Here is a 24,733-nt window from a genome sequence, read left to right as displayed (position 1 = left end):
ATCAATCAATTCCCGTAGGACATCGTTCATGAAGTATTGAAATGCTGCATGCGCGTTGCAAAGGCCAAAGGGCATTACTTGATATTCGTACAAGCCGTATTTGGTGCGAAAAGCGGTTTTCCATTCGTCCCCCTGTTTCATGCGAACAAGGTGATATGCCCCCCTCAGGTCTAGTTTTGTGTAGATTTGGGCATCTTTGACTTGATCAAGCAATTCAGGGATCAGTGGCAGGGGGTAGCGTTTTTTTACGGTAATCTGGCTCAGTGCGCGATAGTCGATGCACGTTTCCAAGTCCCCCTCCTTCCCTCCTTTTTCGGTATGAAGAATAGAGGACTGGCTGTTGGAGACTTCGAGGGACGGATGAACCCGTTGGCCAGGTATTGGTCAAGATAGGCCTTCAGGTGCTGGTTTTCTGGTTCCGTGAGTGCGTAAATTCGCCCACAAGGGATTTGTGCGCCGGGAATCAGGGTATTGGCAATCGTATGGTCTATGCGGTGGCAGGGTATTAGCCTGTTCTTTCTGAAAGACATCTTGAAAGTCCTGGTATTCACTTGGTAGGGTGCCGATTGCCACAGTCGCAAGCGTGGAGGTTCTGGTGTTTATTGGTTGTTTCTCTTGGCGATATGTGTGGGCGCAAGTCTTGGGAAAGGCCAATTCTTTTGCTCGCCAATCGATTCGAGGATTGTGAGCTACATACCATGGCATTCCCAAAATCAACCAGAACTATGGTGCCTTAATGAGGTCGAAAACGATAGATTCTTGGTGTCCATCCTGGCACAGAAGGGTTAAAGCTGCAGTGCATTGGGATACTGGACCAGAAGCTATTTCCGTGCCGTCGACAGTGGTAACAGTGTCGGTGGTTGCTTTAGGGTGTAACGGAAGCCCCATCTTTGCCGCAAGATCCTGGTCGATGTAATTCCCAACGGCTCCACTGTCAATGTACGCTCTTACTGCGTGCATCCGAGATGGTTGTTGGTGATTGATCAAGACCACAGATAGTGCAAAATGGGAGGTCTGTAGTTCACTTTCGTCGCTTGACAAGTGGACCCCTACACTTGCCGGGCTGGGGAGTTTTCCGATTCCTTGATGGTATCTTCCTTGTCCGTGGCCCCTATCGTCCTCCTCGGTGGCTTCACAGGACACTCTTTAAGGAAATGAGCTGACTTTCCACAGTACAGACATAACTGCTGCTGTCTCCTTTTATCCCTTTCCGCTTTAATCAAGGGGGATCTGACCCACCCGATTTGCATTGGTTCTCCTGAACCTTCCGTTGTGCGGGCAATATTGTCCTTTGAACGCACATACATAGGGCGAGGGTCCGGTCTGGTTCGATCTGCTCTTTGGTCCTGCAACCTATGATCCAGTTGAACAACAAGGTCAATGAATTCTGAGCAGTCTTTCGGGGGGTTCACTACTTGTGCGAGAACATCCTTGAGCTCCCCCCGCAACCCGCGATGAAATAACGTGGTTCTCTTCTGCACTGGCCATTCTGCTTCAATTGCGAGTCTATTGAACGTGGCTATGTATGTTAATAGGCCTTGATTCCCTTGGCGTAGGGACAGAAGTTCATTGTCTAATGCCTGCCCATGAGTACGACGGGAGAACAGCTTTTCCATCTCCTGCTGAAAGCCCCTGAAGTCATGCAGCAAAGGATTGTCTTGGGACACAAAGGGTACAGACCAGTACGCGGCGCTACCACTCAGGTAGGATAGCACAAAAGCGACCCGTGATTGGTCATTTCGGAAAGGCCCCTGGTCTACAAAGGAAGTGCAGGCGACACTGGTTCATGAACGTTGCAAACCTCTTGGGATCCTCCGTAAATCGTTCGGGCGGGGCCAAGGGAAGTGCCCCAGGAAGGGTTATCTGAACGGGATTGGCTGATGGTGCTGGCTTCGAGGGCACGCTTCCCGGCAATGGTGCATGCCCTGCTTGTGACTGGAGAAGTTGCCGGCTTAAATCATTAGTGCGTTCTTTGGCTACTATCAGCTCTCTCCTCAGGGTGTTGGTCTCCTGCCTGGCTGCATGAACTTCGGAACGTAGCTGCCCCAACATGTGGGCTAACTGGTTGGTTTCTGACGTTTCCACGAAGCCCAGGTGGATTTTGATGTGAGGCTTTGTGTTCGGTAACGCTCACCTTGTATCCACGGGGACGTCACTCAGCCTGTTCTCACCTTTTAAGACCTCGAACCCTTCCCTGGAGTCTACTCGACTGGAGACTGGACCTTGTTGTCTTGGAAAGTGTGCTGCTCTCCATCCTGCTTTCAGCACAGGGGCGCTTTGATTGATGCGGGCTCGTTGCTGCCTAGTTACTTCACTGGCAAGTCCGACAGGTAAGTATAATGAGTCTTTTGAACAGTTCTCTAACTTAGTTCCTTTCCTTCCTTAGATGATGGCCGGCGTCCGGGGATGTGGACGTGCTGCTGAGGTGAGTAGCGCTGAAGGTGAGTGAGAGCGCGATGCAACCCTTTCGTATTTGTAATGAACCGAGTTCTTTTTCTGTGTCTTTTAGGTGCCGTAACATTTTCAGCGTGGATGCCGGTTATGAAGAAGAAATGCGGTGAGTAAGCACGGTTTGCGGCGCCTCTAGATGTTTCCACGCTAACCTGGAGTGTCTTTTCCCTATTGCAGATGGATGAGAAGTTCCGGAGACAGAGTTCCCCCAGAGCGGCAGGGATTCAGGTAAGCGTTTGAAGCTTGCACAGTCTTTAAAAATAAGCGAAGATTTGCTGAATGCTTACTAATGCCTTTTTTCTGTTCTTTTCCCTTTTCCTTAGGAAGCAGCGTGCCGGGATGGGAATGACACCGCCGAAGATGCCTGCAGAACAGAAGGAGCGATGAATGATGGCCAGACTGTCATGATCACTGCTTCCACTGGTTCCAAGGAGCCAGGACCAGCCCAACGTCCTTGGAAGCAGGCCCCTAACCCTAGTCCTAAGCACCAGCCGGTCCCCACTGGGACCTTTTGGACCTTGTCCTGGCGCCGGTGGCACCAGGCTCATCAAAACCATTGGTCCCGGCACTGGAAGCGCCGGGCTCATAATAGGTGTGAAGATGCTTGGGTGGACTTACCTGCAGCAGACCATGCTGCTTACTTACCAGCCACTTAGAAGCCATCTGAGAACAGGAACTACTTTCTTACCTGGGTGGGGCAGCTGCACTCCCTGGATACAGCACTGGAACTCTTCTGGAAACTGGAACTCTTTTCTTACCTAGGCGGGGCCGTGGAAGAAGACGCCTCATCACTCCAAGGCTATTTAAACCACACCCGATAGATGAAGCGTGCTTCGCGTTATTCTGCATCTGCAGCAGAACGCTCACCGAGTCTGCTCCGGCCTTTCTTCTTCCGATCCTGGACCTGCAAGAATCCTACGTACCATTTCAGTATCCAGACATCATCAGCACCTGCAAAGAACAGAAACAACAGGTTAGCAAGGCGAACTTTACACGCAGTGCTTACTTACCTGATCCATCGGCGGCGGCCGTTTCTTCACGCCGCATCTCCACCTGCAAGAACAAAAGCATTGCCATACTTACCGGCACGCTGTGAATTCCGGATTTCTTCGTTCTGCATCGCCGCCTGTGAAGACAAAGTATCGTTAACAACTTACTGGCATTCCGCGGACTCCGGCCCTACAACCCAACATCTGAAAGGCAAAAGAAAAGACATTAAGCAGGTATTTACTTACGTCCATCACGCTCGTCGCAATAAAACGCCTGCGAATACTCCGGCGTCTCTTTAACACGAACTAAGCTGCAAGGAAAGAGACAGTTAGAGCGCTTGCCATACTTACGAACTTCCAGGCGCTTCACTTCATCTTTCATCTCAAGAGCCCTGCAATACATAAGGGAAAGGCCTTATACAGAGTCTGCATAAACGTGCCACGCATGTAAAGACTATAAAGACAAAAGGTGTCCAGAAACTCACCGCTCGTGCAGATAACGACGGTAACCATCCTCTGAATTCAAGAGGCCTGTGTTTCACCAGTGAAGGAACTGGCAACGGCACCCTGCACCAGACGCAGATGGAGAGCCCAGCATTCACCTATATAAGGTGAGCACGTTGACCTGGGGGCTCTACGAAAAAGCTGGGAAAAGAGAGAGAGAGAGAGAGAGAGAGAGGGAGGGACATTCAACAACCCAGACCATTAACCCCCATATTCTTTCACCTGCAGAAACCTCACTCTTCGAGTCCGACACACAGTGCGAAGAGGTTCGAACCCAGAAGCCAATCGAGTCCTGCACATCACTTTTCGAGTCACAGACAGCTTCCTGCCAAGACCCGCGCCTCCGTGGGAATCAGGTGAGCGTTACACAGAAGCGCCGTAAGGTAAGGCTGTTCCAAACGTTCTTGCAGGAGCTGAGCGCAGAAGAAAGATGCAGGCCTACTGGAGACCGATCCGAACACGGTGAGTGTCACGCTGCAGGTGCAGAAAACACAAAGCATGTTTCTCAGCCTGGGCGTGGCTTAAATAGTCTCTGGGTATCCCAGGTGTCTCTGGGCTGGACCACAACCAAAAGACTAGACTACACATGCAGTTCTGGGAACCAAAATATGTGGTGGCATCCATCTTGTTCCCATCAATGCACTACAAGTCCAATCCCCAATGTTATCCTATGGGAGTGAATGAGTCTGGTGCCACAAGCGCCAAGTCTGACTCCAAGTGGGTCTTTGGAGGGATGGAGAGGCCCTTGAGGGCCATGTAGGTGATTGTGGCCTGGCTCCAGCCTGACATCTTGGAGGGCTGGTGACATGAGGGGCAGGAATCATGACAGCCACTTGCAACCTTGAGCGATAACACAGTCCGGTCTGCTATCAGTCTCTCCGATTCACCGGCTGTGCTGACTTCACTGGCGCTGCTTTGTTGTCAGAACCATTGAGACCGTACCACGGCTGCAATCGCTTCTCCCTGCCTTGGCCATCAATGCGCGAGGGCCCTGTGTACATTCTACCCACATAACACCGTTCTTCAGCTGTAATTGCCGGTCTTATGTTTCTTATACTCAAGGCCTTTTGAAAGTTGTGGTTCTTCTCCGAAAAGGTCAGGGGTAGTTCCCTCCTGGCAGCCCTCTCTGGTCTCGCCGTCTTTCTCCTCGGTTTGAACTGCCATCTCGGAATACGTTTTGCCTTGCTCCGAGTGTGCTTTTGTGCTCCGCCTTTTATCCGTGTGGGGATGTGTAATGGAAGTCAGGTGTGTGTAATTATCAGTAATTTCCTGACTCTGTCTGACCCTTGTGTGGGGACATGTCAGGTGTACGGCTCTGGTGTTAGTCCATTGTCGCTCACAGTGAACTGTCTGCGAGGAAGAATTTGTGTCGGAAAAGGGGGTCGGGGCTAGAGTTGCTAGGTATCCTAACTAGTAGGATGGGGATAAGGTGTTATTGAAAGGGGATGCCACGTCTCACCCTACGAGGTCCAACTTCCACTGCCTGAGGACTCCTCATTCAGGTGATCCTCCCACACTGGTCCACCCCCAGGAACTGGATCAAAAAACGATGGCCGTGTCCTGGCCACCAGGATCTAAGATCCCCAGTGACTAGCGGGTAAGACACCTTCAGGTTTCTCACATCTTGTTCAGGGAGAAAACTTCAAAACAATCTTTTGATTGATTACATTTCTGAAGGAAGTATTTACGAAGATTCTGGACTCTATCGAATCACTGAGAGCCTGAGGTCATAGTCCTTGGAAAAAGCTCTTCGGTTTTAAATTCTGTTGTTGAAATCATGTGAATGTATCAACATAGGATTGCTAGTAACGATTTTTTGGTTTTGAATTTGGCATTTGTGACGATCTAAGGTTTGTAATAAACCAAAAATCTTTAATAAAAAAGAAAAAACCTTGAACTGTCTTCAAAGAGTTGGTATTTTCTTGAAGCCATCTGTAACAACAGGTTGGTTTAACGCTGCTGTTGAGTTTAGGAGGCATGCTGGTTGGTTTGAAGTCAGGCACATGTCCTGCCTATCCTTTAACAACTGTGCAATGTCACTGCAGAATCGGGGGAGTGAGGGTCCAGGTCTGAATTACTGAAGCTGTTCCCCTCCTTCCCAGTACACATGAGCAGGGCTCACTTTCACATTTCCATCATAAACCGCTGTGTTTCAAGGTAGGCCCGTCTTGTAAACCATATGGGGCGTGTGAGAAGCCAGACGGTATTCTCCCACCCACTCCCTCAGGATCTTCCATTCTGGTGGCCAGGGGAGGGCCATCGCTTTTGGACCCTGGGAGTGGACAAGCAAGGGAGGACCACCTGAGTGGAGGGTTACGAGGGATTGGGAGGAGGATTCAGAAGGGCGAGACATTCCCAGAGTCCCAGAAATAGCCCAACTTGCTCTCCCTGAGCCTTTGTGGGGTATTTCCAATCTCACCCCATCTCCCCACCCCCCCCTCCAACAAATACTGAGATGAGGAAGAGGCAACTAAGATCAGATCAGTAAAGATTACCTATAGGAATAAAATGGGGGAAGTAAGGGCAACCTACCCTAGAAAAAACTCGAGCTGTCCCGCTAATAGAGTCAGACAGGGTCCGGCAGTTAATAGTGCCTAGTTACACGTGACTCCACTTGACAGTTTTTTTCGCTATAAAAGGTGTGGTTTAACACAGATCGATGAGCGAGCTAGGACCAAAGAAGATACAAAGCTGGGAGCTGCAGGAAGGAGGGTCTAGAGGAGAGCAGCCAAGATGGCTGTGCGTGGCTGGGGAGCCGTGTCTCTGGGGAGCCGGAGCGCGGCACCTGGAACCCTGATGGCAGAGTTCAAGCAAGTGCTTGTTCCCTTGGGCCGTGTGCCGGACCCAAGGGTACCCGAGGGGCTGGTGGTAAGACCCTGCCCCTGACCCAGAGCATCTTTCAGAAACCGTTTGCCAGCGCTACATTACCCGGTGAGTTTCGCATGACAGAAACGTCACGAAGCAGAAAGCAAGAAGCAAAAAGTAGAAAGATTTAAAAGAAAGGGCAAGCAGCCAGGATGTAAAGTTAAAAGTGGACAGAAGCAAAGTAAAGGAAAAAAACAAGGGCACACAAGAAAGTCAGGAGAGGGCACAGCTAAAGATAAAGTCAAGAGAGGGCAAGCAGCCCGAAAGGAAAGAAAGGGAAAGGTGTGAGTGAGCACTGAGAAGGAAAGTGAGATTATTAAAGGTTTGCAAGTGGGCACAGATAAAGAAAGAAGTGAATAAAACAGAACGGTAAAAGAAGCACACTAACGCAGGAAGGTGAAAGAGGCACAAAAGGAGCATAAAGTGGAAAAGAACAGTGCAATTGTGCACCCCAAGGTGAAAGCAATAAAAGAAAATGTAAGTATGCACAATGAATACCTGAATCCCGATAAAACTATGTGTTTGAAAGCTGGAATGGGCCCGAGCTTGGAGAAGGGAACCCTAAGAGGCCCGGCTAAATTGGAAACTTACTGTTCTGTGTTATTATACTGAAAAGACTGAAGCTTGGGGAAGTGAACCCCAAGGATGTTAAAGACACTGAAGAGTCCACTGCAAGGACCCGGTCGTAAAGGTCTTCCGAGCACCACTGTTTGAACACATTTTTTGATAAGCTTAAAACCAAACCTGGCAAGGAAGCTACCCTGGTTTCCTTATTTTTCTGTTGAACCACTACTTTTCATTTTTGACAAAAGACCCTCTAACATATTTTTGTATAGAGTGAGGGCAAGCATACGTTTGGACACAAGCTGACTTTTTATTTGGACTTTCAGACATCGACGGCCCTTAGAAACATCATTTCAGGGAAACATCCCTTTAGAGCTAGGGCTAGTTAGACATTACAAAAAGGTGAGGTCCTGGATACCTTGCGCTTGTTGGTTGAAAGGATGGATATCAACACGCATTCTCTCCCCAGCCTATCCAGGAAAACCAACGGCCCACACTACAGAGGGCGAACCTAACTATACTTTAGCCTATACAGGAGGCCACTCAGGCCAGGAACCACATGGGCAAGATAAGCCGCTTTTAGGTAAGATAAGGACAGAACACCAGGTCAAAACGTTTGCAATTGTATTGGCACTTGCAACTTAAAACCCCAAGAGACTAACCTACACACTCTCCTCTCTCCCATTATCACTTCTGAAAACTGTTTTGTTTTTGAATATTAAAACATGGACGATTATAATATATTATATCTCTGATTTCACATTATCTGGCTAACAATGTATGATTGACATACTCCAATGTATATCATTATGACAATTGGGGCCCTCCCCATCATGCTGTGCACTTATGTCACTAAATCTTCACTTGTCACAATCACCGCTAAAACATATGTATGCACAATGACAGCCTTGAAAGGACCCTAAAGGTCGAAACACGTGTCGGCTGACTCACTAAAACTATAGGTCTCCACTACTCCAATAAAACCTCTTGGGTTTTCAAATTAACTACTGTGTTTGTTGATATCCATCCTTTCAACCAACAAGGGCAGGGTATCTGGGGCCTCACCTTTTTCTAATCTAACCAAGAGGAGGTGTGGGCTTCACCTCCACCCCACTGTGACCATGCCACTACCTAAATAATGCAAACCAAGTTTAGAGTGAAGCGCAAGGTTGTTTCAGCCTAGGGTCCAACTTTTCCTCGTAGTTAGATATTACACTAATTGTGAAACTTTAAATAAAGGTTTTGAAATCTTACATTCTGAGTCTTTGTCTCTCTTGTCACCATGCCTGTCTCACAGGTGCCACACTTGTGTCTCAGATGGCTCCCTGCACCAAGTATATTCTGCCTTACAATTCGACATTTTAAGGGTGGGAGTTCCATAGGTGAAGAAGCAGGGCCCTCTGCTAGGGTTCTGACCTATTGCTAAACAGTGGAAAGGGATATAGTACCGGCACAGTGCCCCTGTTGGGTCAATCCTCTAGTTCCAGAGCAGCTCTACATCACCTCTTCATTCAAAACAGGGAGCGGCCTTCCTCACACTACAAAGGATTCTCTTGTGGATGGAACATTTATTTTAGAACACTGTTCACTTTCTTTGGCTGTATAGACAGTAGACGGAGGTACATCAAATAGCACTGCATGATCTGCTATCCACAGTCAGCCCAAACACATGCAAAGTGTTTTCAAGGCTCATCATGGCTACATACCATGTGCAGGAAAGCTCTGGAAAGTAGTGGAGCAGGAGGGTTCTCGAGTGCTTGGCTCTGCTGTGTGGTGAGGGCTATCTGGTTCATTTCTACGGATAAAAAATACACATTAAGTTCTTAAGTTGGTCTAGAGTCATAGGGCCTCATTACAAATCGCCCGGTATGGAAACAACGGTGGCGGTAAATCCGCTGCCACCGTTGTTCCCATGCCGGGCGATCACAACTCCTGCAGGCGGGAGGTGATGTTCCCGCCAGGACTGACCTGGCGGGTTTAACACTGCCCATCTGCAGGCGAACGAGGAAACACCGGCAGCATTACGAGATGCTGCCGGTTTTTCCATGATCCCCATTCCCATTGAGTCCCATAGGACTCAATGGGAATGGGGATTAACACCATTCCGCCTCCGTGATTCCCGGGAAACCGGGGTTGCAATGCCCCGGTAATTCCGGGAATCACGGAGGCGGAATGGTAATACGAGTCTGGCGGTAACCAGACGGTTTTACCGCTGCCGTTACCGCCAGACTCGTAATGAGGCCCATAATCAATTAGTCATGCCACAAATAAAAGACTATTTTACAAAGAGCCTTTATTCATTTCTTGCTTTCAATTATTTTGTCCAGGTATGCATAGCTGAGAATTGTTTCTCTTTCTCAAAAGACATCTATTCTTTACCAAATTTTATTTAATGCAGTTTTATGACTGAACTATGTATTTGTTGTTAATTATTTTTAGGAATGGTTTGATTTGATTTGTAGAGCACAATGTATGCCCCACATTTTGGAGTTAGAGAAACTAAATTAAGAGAGCATAGGATAGGACAAGAGAGAGTAGTTTCAGGGAAAGAGAAAAGTTTAGGGAGGCTTGCAGCACGCTATCCTTTCCTCAATGAGCTTGAGGACATCTGCACATCTGGAAGAGGGGAAGGGAACATGAAGTTTACAGAAACTACTGAGTTTTTCAGGGAAGTCAAGCAGAGCTTCCCTCATTGGCTAGTGCTGTATTTTCATTTCTCACTGTAGGGTGGCAGAGTGCCCCAGGGTCAGTCTCCAAAATCTGTGATGGGGATATTTGGCCTGTGCTTGGGGGAAAGCCTTTCTTTCCAAAGTTCACTTTGTCTCCCAGATGCTGGTACAATGTGGGTAAATGAGTGTATGAACACCAATTCAATTTTAAATGAGTTTTATTTATTGACTGTGCACATAAACATTGCAAGCCGGTACACATATGCTGGGCTCATAGACAATAGTTAACTAAAGCAGCTAGAAAAGTTTAGGGATTTCATTATTATGTAGGATTGTGCTGGTGGTAGTGTACACCAAATAAAAGGGTGAGCAGTTTCTTTCTACACTACATGGAACTTCCTTTTTGTAGACTTGAGAACCAAGCATAGTGCGGCGGTAAGCCAATTTAGGGTATGCCGTGGCAAACAGAGACCAAAAGCACTCCCGTAGCTCAGCTTTCTTTTTCATGATGGCTTTTTCCAATAAGAAATCTTTACCTTCTGTGGTTGCTCCAGGTTTTGTTTCTTCTGTATCCACGGGGGCTGTGGCCTTGCCTGTGATTTCCCCACCCAGGTCTTTCGTGATCTCGCCAGTTGTTCCTCTTCATGTCTGATAAAAAAAAAAAGAGAGATTACCCATTAGATTAGATTAAGAATCCTGCGCTTCTAAGTGAAGCTGGAGAAGCTAGAGAATTCATGAGTAGGGCCAAACCATGGGATTTGGATTGCCTCAAAGGGCCAACCACAAACCACGCTATAAAAGTGGCTGCGTAAAACTTTATATTTTGCCCATAACACAAATACTTGTAAGCTCAAGAGTTAGTGCTGCGAGCGTACCTGAAAGAGTGTCTAAACTGCAGACTGCCTGACATCCCTGATTCACCACTTAACCAAAGTCTGTGATCCCGAGCAAATCATTTAATTTCACTGTCATATCTGTCAAAATTCAAATCTAAATTTATGAATACCAGATTACTCATTGCTTTTGCTGAAAGGGGGCCCTAGGGGTCCCTAACGTCTATGGAAACAAGGTGAGTCACCACACACGATAGATACGCCAGACACAAGGTTGTATTCCCAAAGCTAGGGTTTATTGCAAAGAAAAAGTCTCAGTTGGCCAACTCGGTCTCACGCCCCACGACGTGTATCTCTAGACCTCGAGGGACGCAAGAGAGTGAATTACGTACATCAGTTACATATGTACAAAATGCATATCAAACAATCAGCTATGACATGTTTAACACCCCCCTTTTATTGGGTTTCTTTGAACTTGGTGTGATGATGGACATCTCCGACAATTATGACACCTTCAAACATCTATTCTAGTAACAATTTGCAATTTGTGAGTGCGGAGGCATCTTTCAGTTGTTGAATAGAACACAGCGCTTCTGTTCTTGGAAGCGAGCTACATACGGGGGAAGAGTTGCATTCCAGACCTTGCTATCTCTTAGGTGCTTTCGTGTCCTGGGAGCCGACACACTCTAGCGGGGCTCAGCCAAGGGGGGCCGTAAGAAAAGCATAATTCAAGCCTTTAGCTGTATTATTCTAACATATTCTACCATATAATGAGACTGGCTGGCAGCTGCGAAATGATTAAATGCCCTGCAGCTCTGCTTCAAGGCTACATTTGGGAGGGAGCCGGGCATTCTTCCTGGCGCTGCCTACGTTGTGTTTCAACAAACTCTTGTTATCCTCACAGCCCTGCGGCCTTGTCCTTTTTACGTGCAGACAACAATGTTTCACAGTCGAGCAGTGTAAGCAGAAAATATACTGCGAAGCAATAGGAACAGAAAGCAATGAGCAATGGTTAGAAAACAAAATGGCAATTCTTGTTACATCAAAATGGCCGTTCATTGGCAAACTCGAAAACCTATATTCTGTCATATCGTGCATGAGACGGTTGGGCCCACGGCCACCAAAATACGTTTGCGGTCACACAGTAGAGTAGAGGTATCCATTTTTCTAGACTGACATTGCGGCGACATTCTTGTCAGTAACAGCCACAACATGTACTTCGATCTGATGAAATCGTCATCAGGTGGCTAAAACGCATCAAAAAATAAACAAAATAAAAGAGTGAAATAAAGAACAGACATCTCAACTGAATGCATGACTCCGATATCAAACACATATTATTGCTGCTGTTTCACGTGCAATTTTCAGATGGCATCATCTCTGATCCGAAAAATAAAATGCTTCATGTATTCTTGTGCCCAATCATCATGATCAACATCATTTACATCTCTGTGTCCAACCTATTTATTACCAAATTCTAATGCCAAGTATAACATACCACTAAAAGGAACGCGGCTGCCGGCAGTTCTACCTGCCCATACCGTCAACCTAAATTCCAAACTCTCTAACTCGTCCATGTGTTAAATGGTGTATTTAAGTAACTCACCACGGTAGACTCCAATGTTTTTCACCATGAGTGACTTCCCTAACGTTGCCCAAAACGCCTCTGAGCTCCCGACCATCTCTATGCGCTCTGCCTGGTTCCCCAATGCATGTGATGTTTCCCTATCCTTCTAAGCATAACATGCTTGTAAAACCGTTTCACAATCTAATCTTCCAAGCTACTCGTGCTTATTCCCTTACCTCCCCTTTAATGCATCGCCTCAACGCTCTCACTGTGATTGGCTCACTTATGGTTCAATTGACTGCAGTGTTGCTCCAGGGATATAGTAACCAGTCTTATATTGCCCACCACAAAGTTATTTGCCCCTTGGCGTTATTCATAGAAACTTCTTCTGTATCCCATACTTATTCACAAGCAGGGAGGCGGGAGTAGGGGTGTTGTGCTAGAAAGTGAGTGTGTTCTAGGGTGAGAATTTTTTAGGCTGGTTCTCGCTTTCTGTCAACAATTCTGGAATTTTCCATGTTTCTATAATCTACCTGTAGCATGTTGGCACTCCTTGCACTAACTTTGGAGTTTTAGGACCACAACTAGCCCGGATTCTCACCATGTTTTCCAGTGTTTGGGTTGCTTGCCAACCAAACTACAATGTATCCATTTTCCCTGCACTTTTGGTGTGCTTTACTCCTGCTCATAATCTTGTCAGATTCCAAGGCGATGCTCACTGCAGGACCACCAAGGTGATTTCAGTAATTGTGCCATGGACATTTTGCAGTAGGTAAGAAAAGTATGTGTTACAAACATCAAATTAGATTCGCTGCAAACACCCATTTCCCCAGTCTGTGGCAATATAAACTGATTCTATTATTTTAAATAGAGACCAATTTGTATTTTTATACCTATGACCACCCAGACAGCTAAATACTCACATGAAAGATCTGTGTGCACTGTGCAATAAAGCTGGGCAAACCACAGGGAGACGGGCCTGCCTGGGCTAAACCAGGGACTCTAGTCGAGCCTTATTTAGAGTCAGTGCCTACCCAGGGTACAGAACAACCGATAAGCCCTTCTATTTAAGACACTGTTAGAGCAGAAATCAATTTTAGGGTTTTCTTTTGTTAACTTTGGTAGATCACTAGGTGTTTTGCTGCCTTTTTTGGTGACTTATTTTTGTCAACAGTGAAAGTTTTTCCAAAAGTCTCACTGAGGACTTGAACTGCATTAGTCAAGTGCGGTCCTAAGTAGCCCATAAGGTGGTACAGTGTCTCATTTAATCCATGTTCAAGTTCCTTCATCTTGAAAGTGTTTCAGAATCACAGGCTACAGGCAGCTGTGTACTTTTATTTTAGTTGCACACTGGTGTAAACTTTTTAGCCCATTGGTAGCCAACGGCTCCCTGAAAAAGTGTAAGATCGCTACAAAGACATATTTAACTGCTGCGACCTGGCCATTTTCTTTTTAGTCCATCTTTTTGTGTTTTTACACTGGAAACGGACGTTTTTTCAACCCCTGATTGGGAGCCCACCAATAGAGAGAGAGGGTGTGTGCGGTGTGTGTGTTTTTTTGTGGGGCCCCTGGGTCACCCCGGTGAACCTACCTGAAAGTACCATCTGTGTAGCTGAATGGAGAAATACCACACCAGAGACTCATTGGAGCTCTGCTGCTGATTGCATAGACTACAGAGGCAAATTGCTGCCTCTAATCTGTCCAAGGGAATCCTGCTTTGGGCTTGTCCTTCTGATTCGGCAGAGGCAGCAGGAGCCTCCAGCCCATCTGCCTTGTGGCATGCTCTAGATGTTCCTACACTGTGTACTGCACTGGCACAGAAGTGCTAGTCCCTGCTGGGTGGCTGCTCTTCACAAGTGCTTGCTGCATAGTGGGATGCCTTGGATTAAACGTGTAAAGCTGTTCTTCCTCCCGTGGCTACTCCCACAGTTGTCTGTGTTGACCGAAGAATACTATGACCATTTGTAAATGGTCACCATTGTGATTCCATGCTGCTTTAGAGGCCAGCATTTAGCGAGACATCTTGTGGTGGTTATCCAACCTTGTGTACACTTTTCTTTAACCTGCCATCTCCAGGGACTTTACTTGCAGAACCCGCTACACGAATCAGTACTGTGACCAGACACCACAGTAAGACACTCGAGTAAACCTCTGAACCCACAACTTCTGGAATTTCATGACATTTTCTAGCAACCTAGTCCATATCATGGGTGTTTTCTGACTTCCATCCTGTTGATGGTTCTGATGTTCCATGTCTGGCTGCTGTGCCTGCAGTCATTCTACTCGAGGCCCCTAACCACAAATTGCAGTGCATCTGAATTCTTCAGACTACTTGGCTATCTTTCTTTCAAAGGCCTTTTGTCTTCAAACCTGGGTTTCGATCTCCTCTGATGGGGGCCGCCATGGTCACCAGCTTGAAGGTTGCCACGCCTGCAGTTAAACATGTATATGTTTTACTTACCTTTTCCCATAAATGACAGATGCCTACTGACTTTGTGCCAATCATTACCACTGACAGGCTTTGTCCAAGTTTCCAAACTGTCTGGACTTGCCTGCCTGAACTAAAACAGGGGTTCTAGTGAGACCCTTGATTAGGGCTGGGTGCCTGTCCGAGGCACAGGCTGGTCCCGCCTGGTTGCCCCAAAAAGACTTCCTGCAGCTGTTAGGGATATTTATCAGTTGTATGCTTAATCCCCTCTCCTAGGGGGCCCCCCTCCCAGCACTGTTTGCAGCACCTCTGGACCTTTTCCTTGTTCTCCTGAATGATGAGAGCCTTTTACCCTTTATCCATTCTTACTACTCTAACAATGAGAACTTTGTTCTTCATGTTTTACTTGATTTTTATGGAGTCTGCTTTCCCCCATATCTCTTGAAGGCATCTGTGTTGCACGTTTGCAGCACACAGCCCCCTCTGTGCAGTATTGCTGGGGACCTTTTGGGTTCTCCTTTTTATAATCTTTAATTTTCCCCAAGAACTACTGTTCTCAAGGAAAGAGGGATACTTTGCAACTTATGAGAAGTTAGCGCACACCACCTTAGGTGGAGTGCTAAGGGGATACCTAGTATCCCCCTTCTCTCTGCTCCTGTGCCTTTTTGGTCACAGTGACAACCCTAATGTTAGGTCTGGTGGCAGTGGATGCGTTTTACCAACTTTGATGCTATTTTCTACTGCAGACTGCATTCACAGCCTCGGTTATGCACGAAAGGGTCATCTATGTTCTAACATGGTGTCTGCTTTCTTTTATTTCGCCATTTCTTCTGTGGTTTTTCCTTTGTTAGCCCTTCTTCTACCATTCTGGGAGGGGGAGGTCTGAATGTGAGTTTTGCCTTTGGCGGGAAACCTTTGTGCCCCCACTGAGGCTCCAGTGAGTCTGTGAAGACAAGAAGAATGGGAAGAGTTTGACACCTGCATGTCCTTTGTCTATCAGAGCACCTGAATGAAACCAGTTCCCACAGAGGGGTTGGCTGTCCTGACTAACAGCCACCAGCCTCTTTCTGTAAACTGCTGAGAGAGTTTGCAGAGGAGTGAAAGGGGAAATCCGAATAAAAGGTGAGGTTCCTGAGGCAGAAGGCAAGTCGACCACTGGAACGGTATCCAGGCATTGTTTCGAAAATATAGTTTCGAAAGCCAAAGTTTTGAAAATAATGCACAAAAAATGAATTTTTTGTAGGTAAAGTTTTTTTTTTTACGAAAATGGGTGTTAAGGGGTAAAAAAACAGGGGTTGAGGGGACCCCCCCCCCCATTAAAAATAAAAAAATAAAAATGCATTTTTTCTATGCATTTTTTTTCTAATCTTTGCCATTCGAAACTTTGGCATTTGAAACCATCACTAGTCACCCACTGGAACAGAAGATCCGAAGCTGAAGAAGACCAAAGACGCCTGTAGACTCTTCCAGTAACCGTGAAGCAACCACTGCTGTCCTGACCCCGTTTTCTTATCGACAGTGGAGCTCCGAAGAGGACCATTCCTTCACTTTGGCTAGTGGGACCAACCAGCCCTGAGACGAACTGCAGATTTGAACCATCCCTGAGGTAATGTGACGTTCCAAGGTTGCAAACCGCGAATACCAGGGGACCTCCAACCCATTTGCAGTGAAATGTCTTTGCATGAACGAATCCTCCTAGAACTTTGGTGTGATCCAGTTGGAACTCCAGAAGCACAAGCCCACTCATCCAAGTCCCCTCACCACAGTGCAGGACTACAGAATCGAGGAAGATCTACCGGGCGGTAACCGTTCACTGTTGGAGCTTATAAAAAGGCGTCAAAATCGCAAACCGAAGGGAGAGAGAAAGACACTGAAGGGCAGTTCAGCAGGGAGCACGGGAAGCACAAAGAGAGACAGGCAAATAAAGCAAGGTTTACCAAGGCAAGATCCCAGGACTAGCGCAGAAACCCGTAAGGATACAGTATGGGTTGCAACGCACAGAGTCCGGTTTGCCGAACAGCTTTATGGGGCGCGACTATGAGTCTAGCAACACTAGACCGCTGCAGCGCGTTCTCAGTGAACATACGTAACATGCTTGCCCATGGCGGCTCCTCCAGCGGTCCCATACATGCCAGGGTGGCCGCGCGTGGCAGTCTAAAATAGTAGTTACTTGCCTGCCTTTTGGATAAAAAATAAATTTATATTTTATCATAACGTTCAGTGTGTAAGTTTCTTTGGGATATTTTATTGACTGGGCTCAGTGTACTTACCTACAGCACACATCCTCCTCCTAAGATAAACCTGGCTGCTCTGCCATTTTACCAATCCTTTGGTTAGTACAGACTTCTACTAAGATTTTGGGACCTGTACACCGAGGGATAGTGAGTCTTACCTCCAGGTGAACTTTTGGAAAACTCCCCTAACAGCACCCACTTGCAAACAAAGTTTTTACTGAAAAAAAGTGAACTTTACTGACCAGTCTACCATGCTGCCTCACATCGTGTCCTGCAACTCTGCCGCCCACAGCAACTACTGGACCAGGTTGAAATGTGCTGTGGAGCGGCGATGGCAACTTCGAAAGACTAGATGCACATCTCCGTTTAGCTACGTCTGCTGTCCCTGTAGACCATGCAGCATTTGACCCAGACCTCTACTCCATCGTCTGGTTCATACAGCCCTCATGCTCCTGGTTCCAGTTAAAACGTCCACTCCCTTTTCTCTGCCTTTTAAGATGGATTTCCAAAATCAATTCTTGGGGAGGATTTTAGAAGGCCAACAGGTGAACAGGAAAGACGATGAAGTCTAGCCAAACCCAGTCAAGAGAGGTAACAGGGTAACAGAGTGGTAAGGCTTAGCCTTAGGAGGGGGACGTGGGGGTGGTCTAGGGCTACAATGAGTCCACACACAGCAGCACCAATGATTCCCGTTAGACAACAAGTACACAAATTTGCAATTATTTATTTGTTAGGCCTTTTAATTACACACTAAGCAAATGAAACCTCTGGGCAAATATTGTCACACATTTCCTATAAAATAGATGTATGCATTCACCCTTAGGAGAAGATGGAAAGCATTTGATTCAATGACCAGGGTAAAACAGTTGAGTACTCGGATGCACTCGAGCCTTCAAAATTAAGAATCAATGAGCAGGAGCTATAACCAGCTCCTGGATGTCAGGCATCACCCAGTAGGCAGGAGCTACCGCAGGCGAACCAGGAGGGAGTACACAGTGCTCCACAAATCTCATTTGTACCGGAGAGGCAAAGTTTAACTTTTTGCCCATTATGTATGATTCATTATGTTTAAATGTGTACTAGATGTGTCCTAATTCTTCTTTATTCATCTTTTCAAATATTCAAATGTAATGTCACATATGTTATGTTTGTAAGGCACCAGCTGGCATGGTGAGCCAAAAGTAGATATTGGTAGCTGTTGGTTTCAAGCTAACCAGTCTCTACTGGGCTACAAGCAGGAACTAAACTCCCAGCAATTTTGAACCCTGCATAAAGTTCAGCAGAAACACTTAGGGCAACCATAAAACAATTCCCTAGTTCTTAGTAAGTTCAGCCCCAAGATAGTTTTGGGACTTATGCCCTAAAGCCATCAGTTCTAAAGTTATACTTTTCAGGTAGGTTTACCGGTTAGTGGTTGCGATTAAGAGTTAAAAGTTAAGTTAAGTAACTCACTCAATCCACTGCACTAGGACATGCCTAGGAAGAGATCATTGACCAGGTTACCACCGACCTAAGTCAGAAAAGAGTGAAATGGCAAGACTTTACGTCCATGTAACACTATGGAGAACAGGAGAGGAAAGGAACAGGTACGTTAACTTACCCCCATAACTCCAATTTCTTCAGAGAGCACTAAAAAGGTTCTGGATTTTCTTGTGGACACATCTTCTGTGCATGGTCCGGCCACAGGTGTAGAGGTCACTTTTGCCTTCGGGATTTAGTTTGTTGGTTGCAGTGCTTGAATCTCGGTTCCAAGCACCTTCCAACTGAATATCTAGGTGAAGAAAAGATGAAGACGTTTGCAGAGCAGGGAACCTCAGGACACCCCAAAGGAGTGAAGGCGGCGGATTGCAATAGGAGAGCACCATGGTCAGGCATCAACAGGCAATCTTCAGTCCCTGCTCCGAGGTCCACATCTACAATGCATCATAATCCTACTGTGTGATACACACTGTGCCGCGCAGTCTCCGTAGGGGTGCCTGCCCCCTGTTCGGATCGTGGAGATCATCATGGTCAGCACCATGGAAATGTTGGGTGCCATGTGGTCAGGCTCTGTCAGTTCACATCAGACGTGCCTCGCCTGTTTGGCACGTCGCTGCAACAAGGAGTCATGTGACACCAACCTCTGAACGCCGCTTTGCGATTGGCCCATAAAAGCAACTTCCTCTCACGTGACCGCGCTTCTATTTGTGTGTATTTTCGGAATACGGAGCCCCGTATTGCTAGTTCTCGGATACATCCTTGGATCCTTGTTTCTGACCCCCGTTTACCCTCGGACTCCGTCCTCGCCTCTGCCCTGAATCTGGCTCTGTTTATATCTGCTGTTATTGACCTTGGATTGTTTACTGGATTCCGTTTGCCTCACGTTCTGGTACCTGGTTTCTTGTCTGCATGGCTTTCTGACACAGTACCATTACCCCGACTGCCTTCTTGTTGATTCTGCTACTGTTAACTCCTGCTTGTGTACCGACTGACAGTTTCCTGGATTGCTTGTTCCCTGTCCTACATTTAAGCATCTGACCCGGTCTAAGCGGCCTATTCCCTGGGTATTTTTCCACGCAGGTTCCCAGTTCTTACTCTCCTTCCTGGTCCCCTCTCTTTTGCTCTCCCTCCATCATACCTTGCCCGAAATCAGCAGCACATAGACTCTCTGAACGCTCCGAGTTCTGCACCCCGTAACTAGTGTGTCCCTCGTTCCGTTCAGGCTAGTTCCCTGCTAACCTTCCTCGCCCTTGTCGTTTGCCCTCCTCCTACCGGACTTGGAAGAACTTGGACTGCACACCCAGCACATGGTAACTATCACTAGACTAGTCTTGTGCATCTGTTGCTTGTTAGAAACCCTAGAGTCAGGATTCAATCATGTGTTCTATTTGACCTTCCTTAATGGAAGACCCCGTTGAGGACTCTCGGCAGAACCGCGGTACTCCATTGGCCTTACAAGTTCTTGGGTCAAGACGCTCTGCACACCATTGGTGCGGGCTGGTATAGTCTGGTACTGTTGTGTTATTTCCCTTGTGCAGCACCCAACGCATCTGCCTTGTTCCCCAACAGCTCGGTGTTCCTCCGGGTGGTCAGGTCATACGACCTTTCAATGAATACCCCCATCTGATCTGGTTTCTTTACCTTTGAGCAGTAGGGCATATTGTTGTGAAGGTCTCCCTAGGTGGGGGGCTTGGCATTGTGGGTTGGTTAGGATGGTTTGACAAGAGTGGTGACGATCTTCCGTGGACATCCTCTCCGTGATTATACTTTTGTGTTTCTTACGAGTGTACCAGCTAGGTCCGTGACAGTAGCGGCTGCAGCGAGGTAGGCCAGGAAAGAGCTGGTCAGTCCAACAGTTGATCCATAGACACTTACAAAGGCTCAGGAAGCACAAATCCTTGAGGCTGTTTTTTCCCCACCAGTCCAGGGGTCGAAGCACAGACAATCGCTCTCTTGAGATCAGGCAGAGGAGCAGGATTTCGCGCTGGCCAGTTGCAGGAGTGGTCCTCGAGTCATCAGCAGCTGCACTTCTTCGTAGGCATCTGTGCTCCAACAATGATCTTTGTAATGGCTGCAGGAGTCTTCCTTTTATCTAGGATTTGGCCTGGAAGCTTTCCCAGGTCCACCAATGGTAAGGCTCTGAACCATTCAAAGTGGCAGTGGCCATCCAATCATGGATAGTCATTGGCCGCACAATCTGCCCAGCAACAGTCATTCGGGCACTAGGATGTGGACTGGGTTCAGACACATCCAGCCACACACACAGACCACCCCTTAGCCATGAAAGCAGCAGCTTTCCCTGTGAAATGGCAACCATTAGGCAAGTCCAGCCCTGAGGGGGCAGAAAGAAGGTCAAAGAACAATATTACCAAAGGAAAGACAACAATCGTGTGGCACAGCCATCTTAGGGTTCTAGCCACTGTGAGAAACCGGACAGTATCCTCCCACCCACTGCCTCCCTCTGGATCGTCCATTCCAGTGACTAGGGAAGGGCCATTGATTTTTGGATCCCAACCCTGGGGGTGGACAAGCGAGGGAGGATCACCTGAGTGGAGGGTCACGGGAGATTGGGAGGAGGATACCCGAGGGCGAGACATGGTATTCCCCCATCCTGAAAACATCCTGACCTACTCTCCCTCAGCTTTTGTGGGGCGTTTACAATCTCGCCTCATCTCCCCCTCCCCATTTCCAACAAATACTGAGACGAGGGGAAGGCCACTAAGATGAGTAAAGATTACCCAGAGGAATAACATGGGAAAGTAAGGGACACCTATCCTAGAAATAATTCAGGTTGTCCCACTAATCCAGTCAGGCAGGGTCAGGCACTCAATAGCAACTACTCACACCTGACTCCACTTGACAGATCGGTTCACTATAAAAGGAGTGGTCATACACACAGATGCGAGCGAGCTGGAGATGCAGTCCGGACCGGTGTGGCCCAGGAAGAATAAAGGATAGGAGCCAGGGACATGAGAAGAAGAGCAAGTGTAAGAGCACAGGAAGGCAAAGACGAAGAAAAGAGGTGCATAAAGTGTGAGAAACCTGAGGGTGTTCTCCCAGCCAGACCTCGGTGAAACCCTTATTCTGGTGGCCAGGGGAGGGCTGGCGCTCTCAGATCCCCAACCCAGGGGGTGGACGAGTGAGGACCACCTGGATAGGGGTACCCAGTGTTATGCTAAAGTGAATGCCCCAGGTGAGACCTGGTATGTTGCCAGTGGAGAAGATGAGGAGAGGGAGTTCCCCAAGACCTTTACAGGCTGTGCCACATCTGCCCCCTTCTTCCGATTAGGTCTCTCTGGCCAAGATCCAACAACCCCTCCGTGCTTAAACAATCCTCCAAGGTCCCAAACCCTGTTGCACCCAAAAAGCATAACTTCCAGAATCCTTATTTCACCGGTCTCCCTTCGAATAAACCCCATCCTTCTTCCACCCATTTCTCTGCTTATTATTTTCTGCATCCCCAACCTGATCAGACAAAACAGTACGATTCCCACAATCCCACTTGTTTATTTCACGCCCCTAGGTATTCCTGTTTACCCCGCAAACCCTACCAATCCCATCCCTCTGATTGTTATCTTCCAAAATCCCAACCTACTATGACGGAATACTACTGTTTCCACAATCCTTCTGTTCTGTTCTCCATCCCGGTCCTTCTCGTTTAACAAACCCTCCATAACCTAGCCTTCTGAGAGCACCACAAACCCAAATACAAAGGCTATAATTCCATGTATCTCCTCTTTTCCTTCCGACTCTGTAGGATGTTTGGAAACTCTACCAACAGCTTTTTCCGATACTCCAACCCCTTCCGTTTCTGACATGAACACTGGTTTACGCTCTTGTAATGGAACTGTGTACCTGACATGTCCCGACAGAAGGGTCAGGCAAAGTCAGGCAATTAACTTGAACCACACACACCTGACTACCCTTTCCGTCCCTCACAGGGATAACAGGTGGAGCCAGAGAGCACAGTACGAGCAAGGCAAGCATGGCAGACAGCACAACAAGACGGCTACCACGCTGCAGTTTAAGAGAAGGAGAAGGGCGGCAGGAATCGGGAGGGTGGTGAGGAAAGAAGTGACCTTGCCCTTTTCGTCCCGGACCAATGGAACCTTCGTAGAAGAGAGTTTATGACCGCGAATAATAGCACAAGTGTCCTGCATCAGATGTCAATGGTGCACAGGGCAAGACTATGCTGATAAGCAGGAGCGACAGACGTTCCTGCGCCCATGGTACTGGCCTTGACTCCAGAGAAGCCAAAAGCCAAGCAGTTCATCACAGACGGTGAGACGATGGGAAAACCAATAAGAACCGGGCTGTGTTGAGTGAGAATCGCAAAGTGGCAAGTTTTGAACCAAAGCTGATGAACTTTGAGTGAACTGTAAAAAGTGTGAGGGGAGACCATCTGCAGAGGGAAACCGGCACCACGTGGGTGCTAACTCAAGAGACTCTAGTCGAGCCCCATATTAGAGAAACTACGATTACCAAAAGGTCATAGGAGGGCCAGTGAAATAGGTCAAAGGGGTCATGCAGAGGGTCAAGCAAAATCCCAGAACAATCAAAAGACTTTGATCTACAAGCAGTGTGAGAGAAAGGGAAGTGAATCCCACAGTGAGAGTCAACATTGAGAAATTGAGGGAGGAAAAATCCTGCAAAAGGCAAGAGGAGTCTGAGCCCGACCGAGGGAGATCCAGAGGTGAAACTAGCACCCAAAGTTGATTGATAAAAGAACTGTGATATATTTTGAAATACGATACAAATAGGGTCAGCACCCTAGAAGAGGAGGTCCCAGGGGTGAAACCATCACCTTATCTGAACTGTGGTTATAAGAATTAAGAAGGGTCAGCGCCCAGAAGAACGGGACCCAGGGGGGAAGCCATCACCCTACGTAAAACTGTGATAGACAATTGAAACGAGTCAGCGCCACGAAGAGGGGGACCCAATGGTGAACCCATAATCCAGTGAACATGGAAAAAAAACTTCATTTGTTAAAGGAACTTTTGTTTTGTTGTTTAAACTTGTCAGGTCCTCAAAGATTAGAGACTTCCAAGTAAAACTAGACTTTCGACGGCCCCAATAACTGAAAGCTCAAGAGTGTGTCCTGAGAGCTGCCATTAGAACTGTTGTCTCGTGCTGGGGAAGCCCAAGACGGTACTCTGCTCCAAGCTTCCATCTTACCTGTGTCCAAAATGTGGGGAAGGGAGACCCAGGCTACTGCATCCTGGCATATTATTTGAGAACACTTCTTTTCTTGATAATTATCCCACACCCCTTTTTGTATTAGTTGTGAGGTTTGGCAATAGGTTTCTTAATATAGACCTTTCTTATTTTGACAACAACACTACTAGGACTGCCTTATTTTTAATTTGATGGTCGACGCTTGCTCCCATCTTAGATATAGGTATAGAGTAGGCTTTTTTCCAACCCACATACAGCATTCATTGTTCAATAAACAACCTTGAACTGTGATCACTTGTGTCTTTTTTGACTTGTTGTCACCATGAGTTCCTCACAGAAGCTTCTGAAGAGAAACAAAAAGGTGTCAGGAAAAGCAAGAGCAAGAAACGAAGTGAAGGGCAAAGGGGTCAGAGTGGCCGTGCCTAGGAAAAGCGAAGAGCCTGGCGTTTTTCGACAACCTCTGACTCTACCCTCCCCATGAAAGGATGGTATGTGGAAAAGATCATCAATAAGGAAAAGCTACCTTTTAACCAGCAGAATTTGTGTGGTGAATTAAATGGGCCCAAACCTGGGGAAGGATGCCCTGTGAAATCAAGTGATATGTTATATGTTGTGTTGGAAAGCTGGCAGAGGCCTAAAACTTGGGGACGGGAACCCTGAGAGGCCTATCAAGAAAAGGCAGCCAGATAACAGTGACTTTGTGTTTAAAATTGGAAAGAGGCTTGAACTTGGGGAAGGGAACCCCAAGAGGCCTAACTAAGTTCATTTTGTTGTACTGTTGAAAGGATTGAAACGTGGGGAAGGGAACCCAGAGAAGCTTACAAAAGGAACTTTGTTACAATTATTCCATGGTGTTTTTGAAACTTTGAATAAGGTGAAGTTTGGGGAAGGGAACCTCAAGGAACAAGACATTGGAGGTAGTAGGAATAAGTATAAGGGGCCTGTGGAGAAGGCCTTACGAACAGCCCTGTTGAT

The 24,733-nt window shown here is 47.2% G+C and overlaps 1 protein-coding gene across 5 annotated transcripts in view; it reads right to left on the bottom strand.

Annotated features, from left to right (window-relative positions):
- Positions 1 to 24,733, bottom strand: part of DCAF4 (DDB1 and CUL4 associated factor 4) — a 497,489-nt gene that overhangs the window by 348,295 nt on the left and 124,461 nt on the right. For all 5 annotated transcript variants that reach the window (XM_069638614.1, XM_069638618.1, XM_069638619.1 and 2 more), the window contains exons 4-5: positions 10,579 to 10,690; positions 9,080 to 9,168 (exon numbers count right to left, since the gene is read on the bottom strand). In XM_069638614.1, coding sequence (XP_069494715.1) covers positions 9,080 to 9,168; positions 10,579 to 10,690 — 201 coding nt within the window. The remainder of the gene's footprint in view (positions 1 to 9,079; positions 9,169 to 10,578; positions 10,691 to 24,733) is intronic.

Source organism: Ambystoma mexicanum, chromosome 14, assembly GCF_040938575.1.
Source record: "Ambystoma mexicanum isolate Mex_15411 chromosome 14, UKY_AmexF1_1, whole genome shotgun sequence".
In the NCBI taxonomy this organism is placed as follows: domain Eukaryota; kingdom Metazoa; phylum Chordata; class Amphibia; order Caudata; family Ambystomatidae; genus Ambystoma; species Ambystoma mexicanum.
The sequence above is the reverse complement of the archived record's forward strand: the minus strand, read 5'-3'. Positions and strand labels throughout refer to the sequence as shown.